Source organism: Oryctolagus cuniculus, chromosome 8 (genome assembly GCF_964237555.1).
Source record: "Oryctolagus cuniculus chromosome 8, mOryCun1.1, whole genome shotgun sequence".
Lineage (NCBI taxonomy): Eukaryota > Metazoa > Chordata > Mammalia > Lagomorpha > Leporidae > Oryctolagus > Oryctolagus cuniculus.
This window is the reverse complement of record NC_091439.1, coordinates 25,601,538-25,621,741: the sequence shown is the minus strand read 5'-3', so window position 1 is coordinate 25,621,741 and position 20,204 is coordinate 25,601,538. Positions and strand designations below refer to the sequence as shown.

Below are 20,204 nucleotides of genomic sequence, written 5' to 3'. Positions count from 1 at the left end.
GTATAAGTAGATGAAATTATTTCAATTAAATATAAAATTATAAACATTCTTAATAAATTAAAAACCAACCTACCAGCATTGTCTTCCTTCTGGCTCAATCTGTTTCACCTTCAGGTAATCCTAGGATAGGGGCTGCTTTTCAGATCCCCAGTTTTTCATGGCGATCTTCTACCTCCCTGTGGCAACAATATTTTCTAATTAAAAGAGTCCTTTTGTGCCACAGGGAGGATTTCTGATGGTATAACAAATACAAAAGTTATCACAGCTCATCATGAGGTCAAATTATTCCTGAAATTCTCCCAAAAAGAAATTTTTCAAGAGAGTAATCTGGTTTTCTTTTTTTAAACTGCATTTTGAAAACCTAAGTTCTCATTTATTTTTTTTTAAAACAGCACTGCTTTCTTTTTGAATCACATAAAAGATTTTATCATTCATCCTTCTTTTCAACTAATCTTTAAATATTACTTTGCTGATCACTGAGAATTTTTTTATTTTCTTGGTAGTTAACTTGTAGGACCAACTTTTTATGTTTTGATACCTGATTATGAAGCAAAGTCCTGTGCTCAGTGGTAAGAAAAGAGAAATAAGAAACTACCACAGCAAGGGTTATTAGTAAAGATTAATATGTCTTCTTGTGTTATATGTCATTAATTATGCTTAAAATGGACATTTTTTTAAAAAGACTACAGGAAACTTAAAAAGAGCATCAGTCACTGTTTCCTTAATGGTAAGATGACTTTCAATGTTTATTCTTCACAAGACTTCTCAATTTTTCCATTGAGCACATATTGCTTTTATCATAAGAAAAAAATGAAATGTTACTATAAGTAAGAATGATAATTGTGATAAGTTAATCTAAATGATAACATTGTGGTTTTGCTATATTTTAGACGACCACATTTATATCTTTTGATATTTTATAACCTTATATGTATTTTATATTTTTATATAGCCTTTTTATTTTATTTTTTACAATTTTAATAACCTTTTTATATTTTTAATAACCTTAAGGTATTCACTATTTAGTATAATAGCCAAAAAGAAAATATATTTACAATTTTATATATAAGTGTTTCTTATTATATTCCAATACTAACTGAAAACTTGATATTTTTCAGTTTGTATTTCCTAACCAGATATTACGTGTTCAATACTATATTAGACAAAAGAAAAAAATATGGTCTTTGTCTTCAGAAGATGAGAAAAAGAGTGTCTGTAATGTAGGCCACAGTAGTAAGGAAAAGTTTCATGTAGTTGTACCCCAAAAAATGGATGATGTCTAAGCACAGAATGGACAGAGGAAACTGTCTTGAGCAAAAGCTCAGCACATTAAGTTGCACAATCCATGTAAAGGGCAACAAGGGAAGCACCTAGGAGAAAACAGTTTCAGCAGACAAGAAGAGGCCAGATACGAAGGACTGACTTCTGGATGACTCTGAATTTAGCAGAGGAGTGGCCTTTGAAATCTGATGAACAAAGAACTTCAGTAGAAAAAATGCAGACACCAGAAAACAGTAAGTTAAGGAAAGGATGACAAGGAAAAAGTACAGACTGAAGGTATAAAGCAATTGTTAGTTTTGGGGTCGGCATTGTGGCATAGTGGGTAAAGCTGCCACCCGCAGTGCCAGCATCCCATATGAGTGCCGGTTTGAGTCCCAGCTGCTCCATTTCCAATCCCGCTCTCTGCTATGGCCTGGGAAAGCAATAGAAGATGGCCCAAGACCTTGGGCCCCTGCATCCGCGTGAGAGACCCGGAAGAAACTCCTGGCTTCGGAGTGGCCATCTGGGGAGTGAACCAGTGGTTGGAAGACCCCTCTCTCTCTCTCTCTCTGCCCCTGCCTCTGCCTCCGTAACTCTGCCTTTCAAATAAAATAAATAAATCTCATTAAAAAAAGAGTAGAAGTGAAAGTAAGGAGAAAAATACAAGAGATGTAAGCAAAATTAAACTAATGTTTTATTTTAATATGTAAGAGACCCATTCATATGTGAAGGCACAAGGAAAGGTCTAATGAAGTTAAGGGACCACTTACATGACACAAGCACTGTTTTATGTAATCATCACAACTCTGAGTTCCTATTTTGTAACAGTGAAACACTCTGAAAAGGTCACATACTGCCAGGTAAATCATAAAGGGGAAATCTGAAACCAGAACTATCTAATCCAAATCATTATTCTTCCCTTTCCTATTAGAGCAAGCTGCTTAAAAGGCTGAAAAAGAGAAAGCCAATGAGCTCAGAAATAGCCACCTAAGATTTTCTATCATATTTGACTACTCTCTGACTGTCTTCCTGTACTTCAAAATATAAGCATTCCCTAAGGTTAACTGCTTAATTCTATGTCCTTTGTTCCCTATCCTAGAGAGACAAATAAAGAATTTAAGTATCTTACCCCTTAGGGAAAACTCTCAAATAGCTTTCCCTTTGAAGATGTGATGTATTCCCATGATTTCAAATAAGTTTGATTACCAAATCCGTCTCCCTCTGATTTTTCTTCATGAAACTTCAGTTGTACTAGTTATCTTCCACGTGCTTACCCCAGATCTATTCTCCAGGCTTCTTCACCTCGTTCTCTCTCCTAGAGACTGACTTCACTGACAGGGCTCTCCTGGATTCAGACTGCATTTAGTCAATGAAGTGTGTTGGCAGGGGATTAGAGAGGAAGAATACAATCTAGGAACTTAATCTCTGACCCCCTTTCTGCAGCACCCCCTCCAGGTAATTAGGTTCTTAGATCAAAGATCCCAGATTCTCCAAATGTGATCATCTCACCTGGGGTCTCTTTTTCAGGATTCTGGTAATCTCTCCCTCCATGAGGTCTTTGACCCAAAGGATATAAAGAGCTCTGTTAATGTTAATTCTGGAGTACTGTCCCAAACTTGTGGTCATCCTATGCTAGCCCTTTATTAATACATTCCTTAAATTATCCCAATCTGAAACTGCCATCTCTTTAGTGATGAGACGCTATATTTGTACATCTTTAAATACCTAAATATTCCTCCTTAAATGCTCTGCTTCAACTCAAAAGCAACATGACTATTACCAAACTTAACTATTTCATCAAACAGTCTTGCCTTCCTCAAATCCTCAAATGGTGATACTGTCACCATCACTTAGGATCAAAAAACAAAATAATGTTTTCCTAACTATGCCTCTGTCCTTATCTGCGTCAAATCCTGTTTGATCTTATAGAGTGGTGTGGTTTATATAAGCCCCTTTTGTTCTTGTTGTCACTACTTGTTTTAGTATTTCTCAAGTCTTCCCACAATTCAAAATAAAACAGTTAGTCCTCCTACCTCACCTTTTCCCCTATAATTCTATATCCACTGAGATATTAACCATATAGTACTTTCTAATTGAAATTTTCCAAGTCTCTCTGCTTCCTCTTATACCTAATTATTAACTCTTGAAATTCAATTCACCATCTAGTCATTAACTCTTAATGGTCTTCTTGCCAACTATCTTATTTATTATCTTCTAAACATGCCTTGAATTTCCATATACTACCTATGTATTAATTATATTTCCTTCAGTATACAATGCCTTTCAACTACTTCCAAACTACCCACCCAAATCGTACCAACTGTACTTCTTTCTTCACTTTCTCTAAAATAGTCCCTAATCCTGTAAACTGAAGTTTCCTTTTCTGGAAATTTCACTGAGTTTGTAAATATTAAGATACTTCAAAAGTTTATGAAAAATGGAATTAAAATTACACTATATTAGGGCAAACAATTTTGAAATCTATGCATAGTTTTACTCTAATATGCATTTTCCATGAACCTTTCAAAGATCCTTTATACTGCTCATTTGATTTTTTACAGTTTTATACTTGAATATAATATTTTACCTATAGAACTAAACTATTAACCATGGGAAAGGAAAGAAACATTTAACAAATGCCAAATATTTATTAATATATTTTCATAAGCTTTTACAGTAAGAGGTATAGAAATACCTCTTTAAAAAGTGAAAGATGAAGCAAATCCTAAACAACTCAACTTCTTTGCCAAGTCTTTAAAAGATTTCTCACCAAAACTTATTAACTGAGCTCCTTGTTACTTGTTAAATGGTAGTATGCAATAACATTTCAAAATTTATATTATATATCAGGGAGCTTCCAAAAATTCATGGAAAATTTAGTTTGAAGAATGAGAACTTTCCATGGAGCTTTTGAAGTTCCCTTCATTATATTCTTATATTTTATTATATTCATACATATGTTAAAAAGTGAATGTAAAAACTGTTATTTTCCAATCTGTAGAGAATCCAAGAAACTCGTCCTTGATTCACATCAGTCTATTCAGAGCCCCAGAACTGATGGAGTCTATAACTACAGAGAAAGATACCTCAGCCCCACCAGAGTCAAAGTCATCCTTCATCTGTATTTCATTACTATGCCTCACAGGCTCTTAATAATCACTATACCGAAGATATCACAAGCATTATTATAGGTTTAGATGGATATGCTATCTTTAATGTTTCAAAATAGATTTTGATTTTTCTACAAAATTAAAAAGATCATTAATATTACATGTAAGCCCCATGAGGGAAATGTAGACTTTCATCTTATGAAAAGGCACCAGCACTGTGGTGTAGTGGCTAAAGTCGCCACCTGCAGTGGCGGCATCCTATATAGGCGCCGGTTCTAGTCCCGGCTGCTCCACTTTCAATCCAGCTCTCTGCTATGGCCTGGGAAACAGCAGCAGGTGGCCCAAGCACTTGGGCCCCTGTATCCACTTGAGAGACCTGGAAAAAGTTCCTGGCTCCTGACTTCGGATGGGTGTATCTCTGGCCATGGCAGTCAACTAGGGAGTGAACCAGCAGATGGAAGACCTCTCTCTCTCTCTCTGCCTCTCCTTCTCTCTGTGTAACTCTGACTTTCAAACAAATAACTTAAAAAAAAAAAAAAGAAGAAGAAGGATAAAGCAAAATAGTCCATATTTATTACTAAGAAAATGAGAAATAATTTTACATTCAAAAATGATGACAGGGGGCCAGCACCGTGGTGCACTAGGTTGGTCCTCCACCTGCGGCACTGGCATCCCATATGGGTGCCAGTTCTAGTCCCGGCTGCGCCTCTTCCAGTCCAGCTCTCTGCTGTGGCCTGGGAGGCCAGTGGAGGATGGCCCAAGTGCTTGGGCCCCTGCACCCACATGGGAGACCAGGAAAAGGCACCTGGCTGCTGGCTTCGGATAGGTGTAGCTCTGGCCATTGCAGCCATATGGAGAATGCGCCAACAGAGGGAAGACCTTTCTCTGTTTCTCTCTCACTGTCTGTAACTCTACCTGTCAAATGAATAAAATCTTTAAAAAAAAAAAAAAATGACGACAGGGTAGACATAAAGCGTAGCAGTTAAGACCCTGGTTAAGCTGCCTATATTCCACATTGGACTATCTGGATTTGATCCCAGGCTCTGACTCCTGACTCCAACTTGCTGCTAATGCACATCTAAGAGGCAGTGATTGCTCAGGTGATTGGCTCAGGTGATTCAATCACTGCTATCCACATGGTAGACCTAGATTTTATTCTGTAGTTACAGGCTCTTGACTGCAGCCTGACCCAGCGATGGCTGTTATGGGCATTTGGGTAGTGCCCAATAGACAAGAGATCCCTGTCTACCTGACCCTTTGTCTTTCAAACAAATAAGTAAAAATGTTTAAAAACATAATGAACATGGCTTGATGCAAATCACTATTATGCTTTCCGTTCTGCTACCAAAATGACAATGGGAATTTTGTTTCTAGTGTAGACATATACACATGGGTATTTAGGAATAGACAAAGAAAAAGATCAATATGAGCATGAGGAGACTTGACAATAATAGGTTAATAAATACAATTATGAACACTTTTTAGACTTACACAATCTAAATTATAATATAAGAGCATTCTACAAAGTGTTTCCTAGCTGTACACAGGAATTCTTATTCTATGCAGATCTGAATTCCCTAAATAACCAAATAAAAACTGCCATCCGCTAAATATTCCTTTCCTTTTCTTCTCAGTTTTTTCTCCAACTCCTACACGTATCTGGAACTCAAGTTACAAATTTACACTGTCATAAGAAAGGAACATGATCCCAACCCACTACTTAAAAGGAAACATGCATTAGGGTAAATCAAAATCTTTATTCATCTGTGTATGCTCTAGATATCAGGATATGAAAATTTATTCAGATCTTAATTCATTTAAAAATACACTTTTTTCTTTACATATGAATAAAATTATGCTATTAGCTAATTTAAAAACTATTATGAATATCAATAATCCTTATAGCTATATAAGTTATATTAAAATCTATAAGCAGGAATGGAATTTGTAAGATGACTTTCTGAGATACTTTTACGTTTTGGGATAATGTAAGTGGTTTATGTAAGATGAATTTCTGAGGTACTTTTATGACACTTTAGAATAATATAAGTGATTTTACTGCTGAGGAAAAATAAACCTAAAAAATATTATCAAGTATTCAAAGGCCACTGATAAAAGCAATTACAAAAGCAACTATTCTTTTACCTGGATATCCCTTATCCTCCTCTCTGCTATCACAATCATTCAAATCTCTGTCCTGCAAATAATACCATAACCCTCAAGTTCAAGCAGATTACAAAAATAAAATCCCTTAAGTGAATTACATTCATTTCCTATTTAGAATTGCTTTTACTTGAATTAATTTAAATTAATGATACATTTGCAGTCAGTTATACAATGAATAAAATTTGGTCAGCCTAGTATCATTTTTTAACGTGACAAGCATCTTAGCTTATCTACTTATACAAATATGATACTGTTCTTTTCATTTTTAAAAAAATTTCTAAGTTGCTACCAAAAGCACAATCCTCCTTATATTTTTGATCAAAACATTATCCAGAAATAACAAGTTCCATTTTTTATTTTTCAATTTGTTATCACAATTATTTCCATTCTTTTATAGTGTTCTGTCTAGTTGTGTTCCTAGAGTAAAACCAGTTACTATACTCCTATATGCTCCAAAATATCATACTACTTAATACTTTTAACTGTTCTACCTATTCCAAGAAAATTCATCTTTGCAACTTTACTTCTAGCATCAGAGTAGAAAATGCTCCAAACTTTCATAAAAAGGCATTCAGGGGTAGGCATTTAGTCTAGCAGTTAAGACACCATCAGTGAGGGCACCCATGTCCCAAGTCAGAGTGCTTGGATTTAATGTCCCACTTGGTTCCTGACTGCAGCTTCCTGCTAATGCAGAACCGGGGAGACTGAGTTCCTGCCACCCATAGGGGAGACCTGGACTGAATTCCTGGCTTCCCAGCTTTAGTCCCTTGAAGACATTTGAGGAGTGAACCAGCAGATAGGAGTACTTAATCTCATTCTCTCTCTTACTCTCTCTAATCAATTAGTTCTTTTCTAAAATGTGTACTATAAATCAGGTTCTATTCCAGATTATAGTCATGAAGCCTATATAATATGTTTGGCAAACTGTTTTGATAAAATGAATTAATTACCACTTCCCCTGGGGTTTGCTGACATAGTGATCATTGCTCTGCTCAAAAATTCAAATCACCAAAAGTAGAATAGCTTTAAGCTGGGAGAGGCTAGTAGTCACGCTGAGTAGCAAGACACTTAACAGTCAAATTTTTAATCATGAGTTGTTCACATTTATAGAAATAAATCTAAATATTTAAGAATTTTCACTAGGGTTATAAACCACATAAAGGATCCTTTTTCTTCATTAACAGCTACAAATAAATGTTTGTGTTTGTTATTACTTAACAGTCACCACAATCCTGGCAAATACTCTTATTTTCTTTATGGTCAATGGCAAAAATGAAAAGATTTCCCCAAAAACTCTATGCAGTAATCCCCAAACATCTGATTCTCTCACCACAGACTGAAATACCAAGGTTTCTAAAGACAGAAAAGAGGAATCTAATAGATAACTGCAAAGATGGCTCTGATCTAAGGAAAAAGATGATACTGTTCCACCAAGATTGACTCAAAGGAACTTTTAATCAATTATTAAAATGAGAATACTGTATCTATTAATATTTTATTTGAGAGGTAGAGAGACAAGTAGAGAGAGTTTCTATATACTGGCATCCCTTAAAAACCTTTCCTGAGAAATGAAGATGCAATCCAGGTCTCCCACGTGGGTAGCAGGGACCCAATTATCTGGGTCATTAAGTGCTGCTTCCCAGGGTACACACCAATAAGAAGCTGGAATCAGGAGCAAAGCCAAAACTCAAACCCAGGCACTCGGATGATGAGACATGGGCATCCAAACACTCTGTCCTAACCACTGTGCCAAACATCACCCTGATTTATTTTTTGAATTCAAAGGAAATTACTCTCATATATTAGTCTATTTACTTCTATAAGTAAATAACAACTAGTGAATATCTGCACTTCTCCTAAAAATAAATTTATCATAATGAAGCCATAATTAACAATGAGGTCCATAACGAGACTCTCTTATACCTGAAAGAAGTTAAGTATATAAATTCCCTTAAACAGAGAGTTTTCATTGGTTTCCAAGAGCTACTAAATTGCATTAAAAAGTTCTTCAGTATATCATTCATCTGGCAATAGTAAGAGAAAGTTAGTAATAATGAATATTTTATGAGGTGTCTACCTGTTTCCACATTCTCGGTCTCAACTTCTTGTTCTTCTGCCACATCTTGCATCATATAAGTCTCATCATCATAAACCAGAACCTGGGCTGCATAGCCCTGCTCTAATCTGGCACTTGGAACTGGCTCCACAATCACTGCTGGGTATTCAGAAACCTTTTCACTTTCCTACAAGAGCAAATTTAAAAAACAATCAACCTTTTTATTCACAAATTCTGGATTCACTTATACATCCTTGAGTTCATATAGTCTCAAGCAGTCCACAAAATGAATATAAAGGAAAAACCCAAACCAAGGGATAGAGAAGGCTAACTTCATAATCTTTTCAAGTCGCAAGGGCTGAAAGATAGATAAAATATCCTAAATTATCTGGGCTTTAGGATTAAGATGCCACATTGAATATTCATGCATGTTATTTCACTCTCATGAAAGCACACTAAAACACTAATAAAGAATGTGTCTAAAGTCACACAGAGGAGAAGAGATAAAGGCAACAAATAAGACAGAGAAGAGCAAGAAAATCTTGGAAGAGTGAAAGTAGATGAATAAGTAGTAAGTAGTTTAGCTGACCTAGGAAAGCCAAATCATAGCCTGGCAGGAAAAAAAAAAGTTGTGAATGCATTGAACAGTGGAGAATCCACAGAAAAATGGACAAGGAGCAGGAGGTAGGAGGTTAAACAAGAAAAACTCCAGAAAAGCTGTCTGGAGAGCACTTTGACACCTAGACCCTCGCCCTCCTCTCCAATGCTGAGCAACCAGTCCTCCTCCACCTAAGCTGAAGCCTAGAGTTACATTATGAAGAGGGAAAAACCAGAGAATCTTTGAGGTAGATAGGCACATATGCTGGGATCACACTGTACCAAAAACAGAATTCTTTTTTTCCAATTTAAAGAATTCCTAATTAACTTTTTAGTCCTCCACTTCAGCTGATAGGCAGACAGCCCAATATTACTAACGTCCAAGGAAAAGCCTCCAACACAGAAAATAAACATATATATATATATGCACATAAACTCATATACATATTTCCTCACAGAGATAAAAGATTATAATCAGAAAAAAAGAAAAATATAATTTAGTAAGAAACTTAAAAATAAAATAGAGGGGCCGGCGTTGTGGCACAATAGGTTAACGCCCTGGCCTGAAATGCTGGCATCCCATACGGAGTCGACTCGGCTGCTCCACTTCCTGTCCAGCTCTCTGCTATGGCCTGGGAAAGCAGTAGAGGATGGCCCAAGTCCTTGGGCCCCTGCACCCACGTGGGAGACCCAGAGGAAGCTCCTGGCTCCTGGCTTCGGATCAGTGCAGCTCCGGCTGTTGCAGCCAATTGGGGAGTGAACCATCGGATGGAAGACCTCTCTCTCTCTCTCTCTCTCTCTCTCTCTCTGCCTCTCCTCTCTCAGTGTAACTCTGACTTTCAAGTAAAACAGATAACTACGCCTTTCAAAAAAATTGACTGATGCTGTGACAAAGTGGATTACGCAGACAAATAGCAGTGTCGGGATGCCATGCTGATTCATGTCCTGGCTACTCTACTTCTGAACCAGCTCTCTGCAGTGGCCTGGGAAAGCAGTAGAAGATGGCCCAAGTGCTTGGATTCCCATGTGGGAAACCTGGGAGACCCAGAAGAAGCTCCTGGCTCCTGGCTTCAGTTTGGCCCAGCTCTGGCTATTGCAGCCATTTGGGGAGTGAACCAGGGGATGGAGGACTCCTCTGTCTTCCTCTGTCTCTCTTAAAAAAATAAAAAAGGAAGTATAAAAGATAACAATATTAGAGGAACAGTTCAGGTGATTATTTAGTATCTGAGCAACAGGAACTCTAGAAAAATAAAATAAGGGGGAGAGGAGGAATATAAGAAATCAAAGAAGCAAATCAAGAATATTTTCTAGAACTGACAGTTATGAGCTGTTCTTTCACTAGGTGTCTACTTAAAAAGAAAAAAATGAAGGGACAGCTATACTTAGGCATATCATAATTCTGGGAACACAAAGATTCTATAAGGTTCCATAAAAAAATATAGGATATACATAAACAAACAGGATGCAGGTTTTAGTTTTCTCTAAAGACATACTGGAAGAAAGATAACAATGGAGACATTTCTTCAAAATTATGAAGGAGAAGTATTTCCAATTCAGAATTCTTCACCCAGGCAAACAATCTTCCAAAAGTAGAATAAACGTAATTTCTCATACATAAAATACCTGCCTTCTATCCATCATTTTTCAAGATGCAAATAGAGAATGTATCTCACCAAAACAAGAAAGGGTAAACTTAAAAATAGGTGACGTAGGAAACAGAACACAGGAGATCCAACAAGAGGCAACAGGACTCTTCAGGAAGATTATGGAGATTCTAAGATCCCAACTGTGTACCGGATTTAAAGGGCAACCAGTACAGATTTGAGCAATGTGATTCCTGAGACAGCACGATGAGCTTTCACTCCCAAGATAACCACTGACAATGTTCCTAAGGAGAGAACCCTCAGGTGAGCCTGTTCCAGATGTTTATCCCCACTTGGCTTGTGCTGATGTACCTACTCACTCCATTGTGCCCTACTGCATGAATCAGCTGAGAACATTCACCTCACCTTCCAGAAGTGTTCTGCTTTGATCTACTCCTAAATGCTAGAGGAAGACCAACAGCTTAGAAACCAAAAATATAGAACAGCACCTTCTCCACATGACCATATACCCACTGAACAAATATGCAATACTAAACACATACAGTAGCAATGCCAAATATCTGACCAGGATGTGCCTCTGTTTCCCCGAAATTAACTCCTGACATTGCTCACTGATTACCTAAAGAGAAGCTCTTGAAACTCAGTGAGGCTCACATTAGATTTCTCAGCTGTCTTCTCCTGGAAGCTTTCATTTAACTATAATAATACTGCCCTTTCTTAACTAAGTTAGCTTTAACTTGGTACACCATTTGTTCAAAACCATGTATCATTTAGGAATGTTTCTAACTCCCTGAATCATCTGCATATATACCATATATTCTGAATTCTTTTTTTTTTTTTTTTTTGGACAGGCAGTTAGACAGAGAGAAAGGTCTTCCTTTTCCGTTGGTTCAACCCCCAAGTGGCCGCTATGGCCAGAGCGTTGCAGCTGGCTCGCTGTGCCGATCTGAAACCAGGAACCAGGTGCTTCCTCCTGGTCTCCCATGCGGTGCCACAGCAGAGAGCTGGACTGAAAGAGGAGCAACCGGGACAGAATCTGGTGCCCCAACTGGGACTAGAACCCGGGGTGCCGGCGCCGCAGGCAGAGGATTAGCTTAGTGTGCAGCAGCGCCCGCTATTATGAATTCTATCATCTCACTTCAACTAGTCTCTTAAATTACAGCAAAGGAGCCAGTGCCGTGGCATAGTGGGTAAAGCCATCACCTGTAGTGCCAGCATCCCATATGAGCTCTGATTTGAGTCCCATCTGCTCTACTTCCGATCCAGCTCTCTGCTATGGCTTGGGAAAGCACTGGAAGACAGCCCAAGTCCTTGGGCCCCTGCTCCCACCTAGGGGAGAAGCTCCTGGCTTCTGATCGGCTCAGCTCATGCCATTGCTGCCATTTGGGCAGTGAACTAGCAGATGGAAGACTTTCTCTTTTTCTCTCTCTCTGCCTTTCAAATAAATAAATAAATCTTAAAAAAATTGACAGTAATAACTAAAGTTCTATTTTACTTTTCATTCTTCACTGCTTCTCTGCAGCCTTTTAAACAATGATTATCACCTCATCTTAAAATTCTTTCTTCTGGGGTGGGTGTTTAGCTTGGTGGTTAAGGTTGCTCAAGTCCCATGTAAGAGTACCTGGGTTTGAAAACCAGAGCCAGCTCCTGATTCCAGCTTCCTGCTAATGTACACATACACACACACACACACACACACACACCAGGGCCAGCAGTGATGACTCAAGAAACTGGGATCCTGCCATCCATGTAGGAGAACCACCTCCTTCTATTGTGCATTTGGAGAGTGAACCAGAAGACAGAACAGCTCATTCTTTCTCTCTGAAATTTTTAAAACTTGAATTCTTTATTCCTTCTTCGTCTACCACTCTGCATTTAAGCATCTCTTGACTCTTCTTTCACCTCCGATGACTGAAATCTGGCAACTTACTATCACTCTATAGCATCTCCTCTGTTTTTACTGAATACCACCTTCTCTGTAAGCCCATTCCTTATGGTTTTAAGTAGCAACTCAATGCTTATGATTACTAAGTATACATCCTCTACTCTGACCCATCTCCTGAATTCCAGAACCAAATTTTAAACTACTCAATATCATTACAGGAATTCAGCCAATACTTCAAGTTTAACATGTCTAAGCAAAACAAATTATCACCAACTCTCCCTGGTCCCCAACTTTGTCATCTCCTGTAATCTCAGGCTTCATATTTAAAAGAGATAACAACATTCATACCTCATAAAGTCTCTTGTAAATTAATTATGCACAAAGTAGCATAGTGTACAGCACAAAATATTCAAGTAATGATGGCTATCATTACACTGTAACAACAATAATAATCCACAAATCTATTATGTGCCCTCAACTTGAAGGATCTTCTCACACCATAATCAAATCACCTGTGTTACTTCTTTGCACAAAAAAAATTTTAATGACTTCCCATTTGTCTAAAAGCAAAGTTTAACACACTAAATGACGGTCTTAACACTCTGATATATAACTTCAAACCCATCCGTTCCACAAGTTGAATTGTATCCCCACCATGTAAACTGTTCTTTGAATAGGACCTTATTTGCTAATAGGGTCTTCACAAATGATCAAGGTAAGATGAGATCATCAGGACAAGTCCTAAACTAATTTGAATATATCATTAAAAGGAGGGAAGGATTTTGGACAGAGACCAAGACAAATAGAGAGAAAACAATGTATAAACACAAGAACATAATGTACAAGCAAAGAATGGCCTGAAGCTAACAGAAACCAGGAGAGGAGTGAGACATTCTCTCTCTTAACCCTCAGAAGAATATATCAACACCTTGATTTTGAACTTGAGAATTGTAGGACAATAAATTTCTATTAAGTCACTTTGATATTGTTATGGCAATAAACTAATACCTTTAAAGCCTTATTTTCTACATTATTTCACATCAGCTGTTTCACTACTGACATTGCTTTTAATTCCTAAACAAAAGCACAGCTTTGACTTTTGCTCATGTTATACTGCAGCCTCCACATCTGTCCAAATGATTTTCATCTGCTAAAGGACCAGTTCAGGACTAGTATTGCAGCGTAGCAGGTTAAGCATCTACCTGCAATGCCACAACACTATATGGATACCAGTTCAAGTTCTGGCTGCTCCACTTCTGATCTAGCTCCCTGTTAATGAGCCTGAGAAAGCAGCAGAAGATGGCCCAAGTGCTTGGGTCCCTGCAATGTCCCTGAAAATAAAATAACACAAGTAGATTTGATCCTGGTATGAGAAGACCCTTCCAAAGTGCTGATATTAGTATAGTAATCCTTTCACCACAGTAGTTTAGGAACATACAAATAGACATGAAATACAAGAGTATGATAGAAAACACATATATTTGTTTAACATTTTTGTTCTTGTGATCGACTTAACATCACCTTCAAAAGTCTTATCAAAACTGAAACATGAGGCCTACACAATAACGTAGCATATAAAACTGACACCTGAGGCACTGGCGTCATATGGGAGCCAATTCGAGTCCCGGTTGCTCCACTTCCAATCCATCTCTCTGCTAATGGCCTCAGAAAGCAGCAGAAGATGGCCCAAGTGCTTGGGCCCCTGCACCAACACGGGAGACCTGGCTCCTGGTTCCAGATCAGCCCAGCTCAGGCCAGTGTAGCTATTTGGGGAGTGAACCAGGGATGGAAGATCTTCCTCTCTGTCTCGCCCTCTCTCTCTCTATAACTCTGACTTTCAAATAAAATAAATAAATATTTTGAAAAAAATTTTTAAATAAAAATGCATATTTGAAGTGAAATAGCAGCTGGAAGATCTTCGTGTCTCTTCTATTCTCTCTGTCTCTCAAATAAATCAATAAATTTTTTAAAAAAGCAAAAACTGAAACACAAGGTTTGTCAGACTTTGGAGGAACTAATCTCCTCTATCTCCCCTAGAAGCTGTTCCAAATAAATATTACCTAACTAAAAACTACTTGCGGCCGGCGCCACGGCTCACTAGGATAATCCTCCACCTGCAGCGCTGGCACACCAGGTTCTAGTCCCGGTCAGGGCGCTGGATTCTGTCCTGGTTGCTCCTCTTCCAGTCCAGCTCTCTGCTGTGGCCTGGGAATGCAGTGGAGGATGGCCCAAATACTTGGGCCCTGCACCCTCAAGGGAGACCAGGAGGAAGCACCTGGCTCCTGGCTTCAATCAGTGAGGTGCACCAGCCGCAGGGCACTGACCTCAGCGGCCATGGTGGGGTGAACCAACGGAAAAAGGAAGACCTTTCTCTCTGTTTCTCTCTCTCACTGTCCACTCTGCCTGTCAAAAAACAAAAAAAAAAAAAAAACAAAAAAAAAAAACCTACTTGCTATGCTAAGCCAGTTTTAAGATTAGCTGCTAACTTAGATATTTATAAAGGCAAAAGAAAAAAAAAAAACATTAGAAAATAACAATAAATTAACATATGTCCATACAACAAAAAACTGTTAAGCATCAATTAATAGGTTAAGGCAGGTATATATACATTGGAATGGAAGATTATCCATGATACAAACAAGTGGGAAATGGGGTTGGAAGAATGAGCTATAGAACAGTATTATATAATTCCAGCTACATACTTATTTTGCATGTACACTAAAAAGTTTAGAAAAATATATCTCAAACTATTAATAACATGGTGGGAGAGAGGTGAGCAGATAAGAGATGGACTTTGATTTTCTCAATGTGTTTGAGTTTGCTGTTTTTTTACAATAATCCTGTATAACTAAGAAAAATCAAAAGGTTTTCCTTTAAATTTAAAAATAATTGAGATGACAACCACAAAAACTTAAAGCCAATGGGGTGGGCTCTTTGGCTTAGCAGACTAAACTTCCACCTATAGTGATGGCATCCCATATGAGCGTGGATTCAAGTCCTGGCTGCTCCACTTCCAATCCAGCTCCCTGCTAATGTGCCTGGGAAAGTAGCAGAAGGTGGCCTAAGCCCTTGGGCCCCTGCACTCATGTGGGAAAACAGGAGGAACCTCCTGCCTCCAGCTCTTGCCATTGTGGCCACTTGGGGAGTGAACAGAGGATAGAAGCGCTCTCTCTCTCCTCCCTCCCTCCCTCCCTCCCCCCTTCTCTCTGTATCTGCCTTTCAAATATGAACAAAGAACTCTTAAAAAAAAAAAAAAACTTAAAGCCAAGAGGTAATTTGGAAACTTTAAAAAGAAATACCAAGTGAATAATATTGAATTTGTGGCAGAATCTGCCTCAACAGCTAAAAATCTAATATTAATCTAATATTATATATTTTTACTGAATTTAAACCTTACTTTTAATTAGCTTTATCTACGTATATTTATATAAACTGCACCCATTCTAAGTATTCATGGATTATCACAAGCACAGACATCCCTGTAACTACTGTTACAGTCAAGAAACATATTTTCATTACTCCACAATTACACCACTGAAAAAGTAAACAACACACCTGTACACACTATACATAGGCCTAGGCAACCATCAACCTACCCCTATAGATTCCTAATTTTAAGATTCATGAAGCCAGTGCCATGGCTAATTTGGTTAATCCTCCGCCTGCAGTGCCGACATCCCATATGGGTGTCGGTTCTAGTCCTGGTTGCTCCTCTTCCAATCCAGCTCTCTGCCGTGGCCCGGGAGGGCAGTGGAGGATGGCCCAAGTGCTTGGGCCCCTGCACCAAGTGTGGGAGACCAGGAAGAAGCACCTGGCTCCTGGCTTTGGATCGGCGCAGCGCTGGCTGTAGTGGCCATTTGGGGAGTGAACCAACGGAAGGAAGACCTTTCTCTCTTTCTCTAACTCAAATAAATTAACAAAAAAAATTTATTTATTTATTTGAAAGGCAGAGGCACAGAGGGCGGGGTGGGGGGAGGGAGCCTACCATCTACTGGTTCACTCCCCAGATGGCAGCAATGGCAGGAGCTGGGCCAATCCAAAACCAGGAAGGAGCCAAGAACTTCTTCCGGGTCTCCCATGTGGGTTCAGGGACCCAAGGACTTGGGCCATTTTCTACTGCTCTCCTAGGCCATAGCAGAGGGCTGGATCAGAAGTGGAGCAGCCAGGACTTGAACTGGTGCCCATATGGGATGCTGGTACTGCAGGCGGTGGCTTTACCCACTACGCCACAGCACCAGCCCAAGATTCCTACTTCTACAGATCTGCCTTTTCTAAAATTTTATATAGAAATCAATAATGGATGCACTTGTACATCCCACTTCTTTAATATTGGCATGCATCAATAGTTCATCTTGTTGAAAATTCCACTGTAGACACATCAACTGTTTATCCATTTACCTATCTTCATATGGCTATGGTGCTCTGATAAACACCCCTGCTCTTCTCTATCCTTCCTTCCATTCCATATTTACCAACAAGTCAAGTTAGCAGATCAAACAGTAATCACACATTTACTCTAAAAAAAACTATCAAATTATTTTCCAAAGTGGTTATATTATTTTACATTCCCACTGGCCATGTAGAAAGTTCCAGCTGCTCCCCATTACTTCCAACATGTAGCATAACTCCATAAAACTGTCCATTGCCAGCATTATGGCATAGTAGCAGGTAAAGCCTCTGCCTGCAGTGCTGGCATCTCATATGGGCACCAAATGGAGTCCCGGCTACTCCACTTCCAATCCAGCTCTCTGCTAGGGCCAAGGAAAGCAGCAAACGGCCCAAATCCTTGGGTCCCTGCACTCACATGGGAGACCCGGAAGAAATTCTTGGCTCCTGGCTTTAGATCAGCCCAGCTCCAGCCATTACGCCCATTTGGAGAGTGAACCAGCAAATGGAAGACCTCTTTTTCTCTCTCTCTGTGCCTCTGCCTCTCTAACTCTGCCTTTCAAATAAATAAAAATAAATCTGGAAAAAAAAAAAGCATTAACGATTCCCGATTTAAATTCCATCATTTTGTGTTAAGTGTAGAGTAGGATGCTCTCTGTGGTTTTCATCTGCATTTCCTTGGTAGCTAATAGTATCTATAGCATCTTTGTGTTTACTGGTTATTCACAGTTATCTGTTCAAATCTATTACCTATTATAACGGGTTACTTCTACCTTATTATTGTGTTGAGAATAACAATTTTGTCAGTATATATGCTGTAAATATTTTCTTCCGATCTCTGGTTTTCCTTTTTATTACGATAACAGTATTTTTTAAAGAGCAAAAGTTTTAAATTAAATGAAGTGCATTTTTTAAAAGTTCATGTTCTTTTGTGTTCAACCTAAGAAACTATTGCCTAGTTCAAGGATGAGAACGCCTTCTCTTCTGTTCTCTTCTAAAAATTTTTATAGTCTAGATTTTATATTGTTGCCAACATTGAACTACTGTGTACCATGTGAGAAAGTACTGTGGTTCAATTATTTGCATATTGATATCCAGATGCTCCACCATCATTTGTTAAAGACTATCCCTTCTCCATTGAATTTTATTTCTCTCTGCTTCTGCCTCTCTGTAACTCTGCCTTTCAAATAAGTAAATAAATCTTAAAAAAAAATCATACTTATACAAGAGTACTTCAAAAAGACTGTGGCAAAACTGAATTAAAAGATAAACATTTCTGGGTGCAAAAAAGTTTCGATTCACATAAGAAATATTCAAAAAGTTCATGGAAAATGAACATTATGGAAAAAATGTTTTGCACCAAAATAAACTTATTTCATTTTCCATGAACTTTCTGAAGCACCCTCATGATGTGTGGTTCTATATCACATTCCACTGACCAGTCATGTCCACTGGTACACCAATAACACACTGTTTCAATTAGTAAAGCTTCATAGTAAGTCTTCAAATCAGATGAGTGAGCCCTGCAGCTTTGTTCGTAAACCATGTCTTCCAATCCATAAAAAAATGCTTTATCTCCATTTATTCAGTTCTTTAATTCCCAACAATATTCTGTAGTTTACTGTGCATAGGTTTTCCACAGATTTCAATCAATTTATCCCTTTGCTATTTGATAACTCTGTTAAATAGTACTGCTTTTAAAATTTCATTTTCCAATTTATGTTACTTTTATATATAATTATTTTTACATAGTTTCCTTATATCTTTTTTTTAAAAAGATTTTTTTATTTATTTAAATAACAGGTGGAGTTACAGAGAGTGAGAGAGAGAAAGGTCTTCCTTCCATTAGTTCACCCCCTAAACGGCTGGGCTGCTATGGCCAGCACCAGGCACTTCTTCCTGGTCTGACGTGGGGGGGGGGGGGGGGGGCAATCACTTGGGCCATCCTCCACTGCTTTACTGGGCCACAGCAAAGAGCTGGACTGGAGAAGGAGCGACCAGGACTAGAACCTGGCACCCATATAGGATGCCGGTGTGGCAGGCGGAGGAGGCCAAGTGAGCCACGGCTCCGGGCCCAGTTTCCTTAAATCTTTCAATCATTCTAAATTTACTAGGTCTAATAGTTACTGTGTAGATTTCTTAGGAATTTCTATGTGAATGACTGTATATTCTAAAAACAAAGACAGTTTTACTACATTTTTTTTTTTTTGAACATGAGTCTTCTTTTTCTTGACTTGCAGTAATGTTGTCAGTGTAATGTTTAATAGAAATGCTTGGAGCAGACATTGAGACTTTGCTCCCCATCTTAAAAGGAAAACTAGCCAGTGTTTCACCTAAAGCATAATGTTGGCTGTGGCTTTTCACAGATGCACTTCATCAGGTTTCAGACTTGACTTTTATTACTAATTCAGGCTGTCCATATAATGAATAGGTGTTGAATTATGGCAAAGGAGTTTTCTGTATCTACATAATTTTTCTTTTTCACTGTTAATATAGTGAATTACATTGATTAAACCTACCTTCATGTAATAAACTTCATTTGGTCATGACATGATCCCTTTTGTATGCTGCTGGATTTGACTGTTAGTGTTTTATTAAGAATCCTCATTAAGGGGCAGGTATTGTGGCACAGCTGGTTAAGCCACTGCCTGCAATGCCAGCATCCCATATGGGTGCCAGTTCATGTCCTGGTTGCTCCACTTCTAATCCAGCTCCCTGCTAATGGCCTGGGAAAAGCAGTGGAAGACGGCCCAAGTGCTACGGCCCCTGCTACCCACATGAGAGACCAGGAAGAAGCTCCTGGCTCCTCCTGGCATTGGCCTGGCCCAACTCTAGCCATTGCAGCCATCTGGGGACTAAATCAGCAGATGAAAAATCTCTCTTTCTCTCTCTTCCCCTCTCTCTCTCTGTAACTCTGCCTTTCAAAAAGATAAATAAATCTTAGAAAAAAAAAAAAGCAATGCCTTTTAAAATGTTTGTGAAGGATATTCGTTCGTAGTTTTCTTTTCCTACCCTACACACATCTCTATCTGTGCACAGGGGACTGTCTGCTCCAGCTGACTACAACTCCGAAGATCTCGCAGTGAATTCTGAATTACTGAGCTTACACTTTTCTGGACATTCTTTACCTTGTTTCCTGG

General features: G+C 38.5%; 1 protein-coding gene across 35 annotated transcripts in view; it reads right to left on the bottom strand.

The window, feature by feature from the left end:
* Positions 1-20,204, bottom strand: part of ELF2 (E74 like ETS transcription factor 2) — a 113,388-nt gene that overhangs the window by 54,623 nt on the left and 38,561 nt on the right. For 14 of the 35 annotated variants that reach the window (XM_070047548.1, XM_070047551.1, XM_070047554.1 and 11 more), the window contains one exon: positions 8,614-8,779. The exons of 11 other annotated variants lie outside the window; for them this stretch is intronic. In XM_070047548.1, coding sequence (XP_069903649.1) covers positions 8,614-8,779 — 166 coding nt within the window. Of the gene's footprint in view, positions 1-73; positions 233-8,613; positions 8,780-20,204 lie in introns of those variants that run through there. 10 more of the 35 variants (XM_070047560.1, XM_070047559.1, XM_070047567.1 and 7 more) reach the window with 4 other exon arrangements.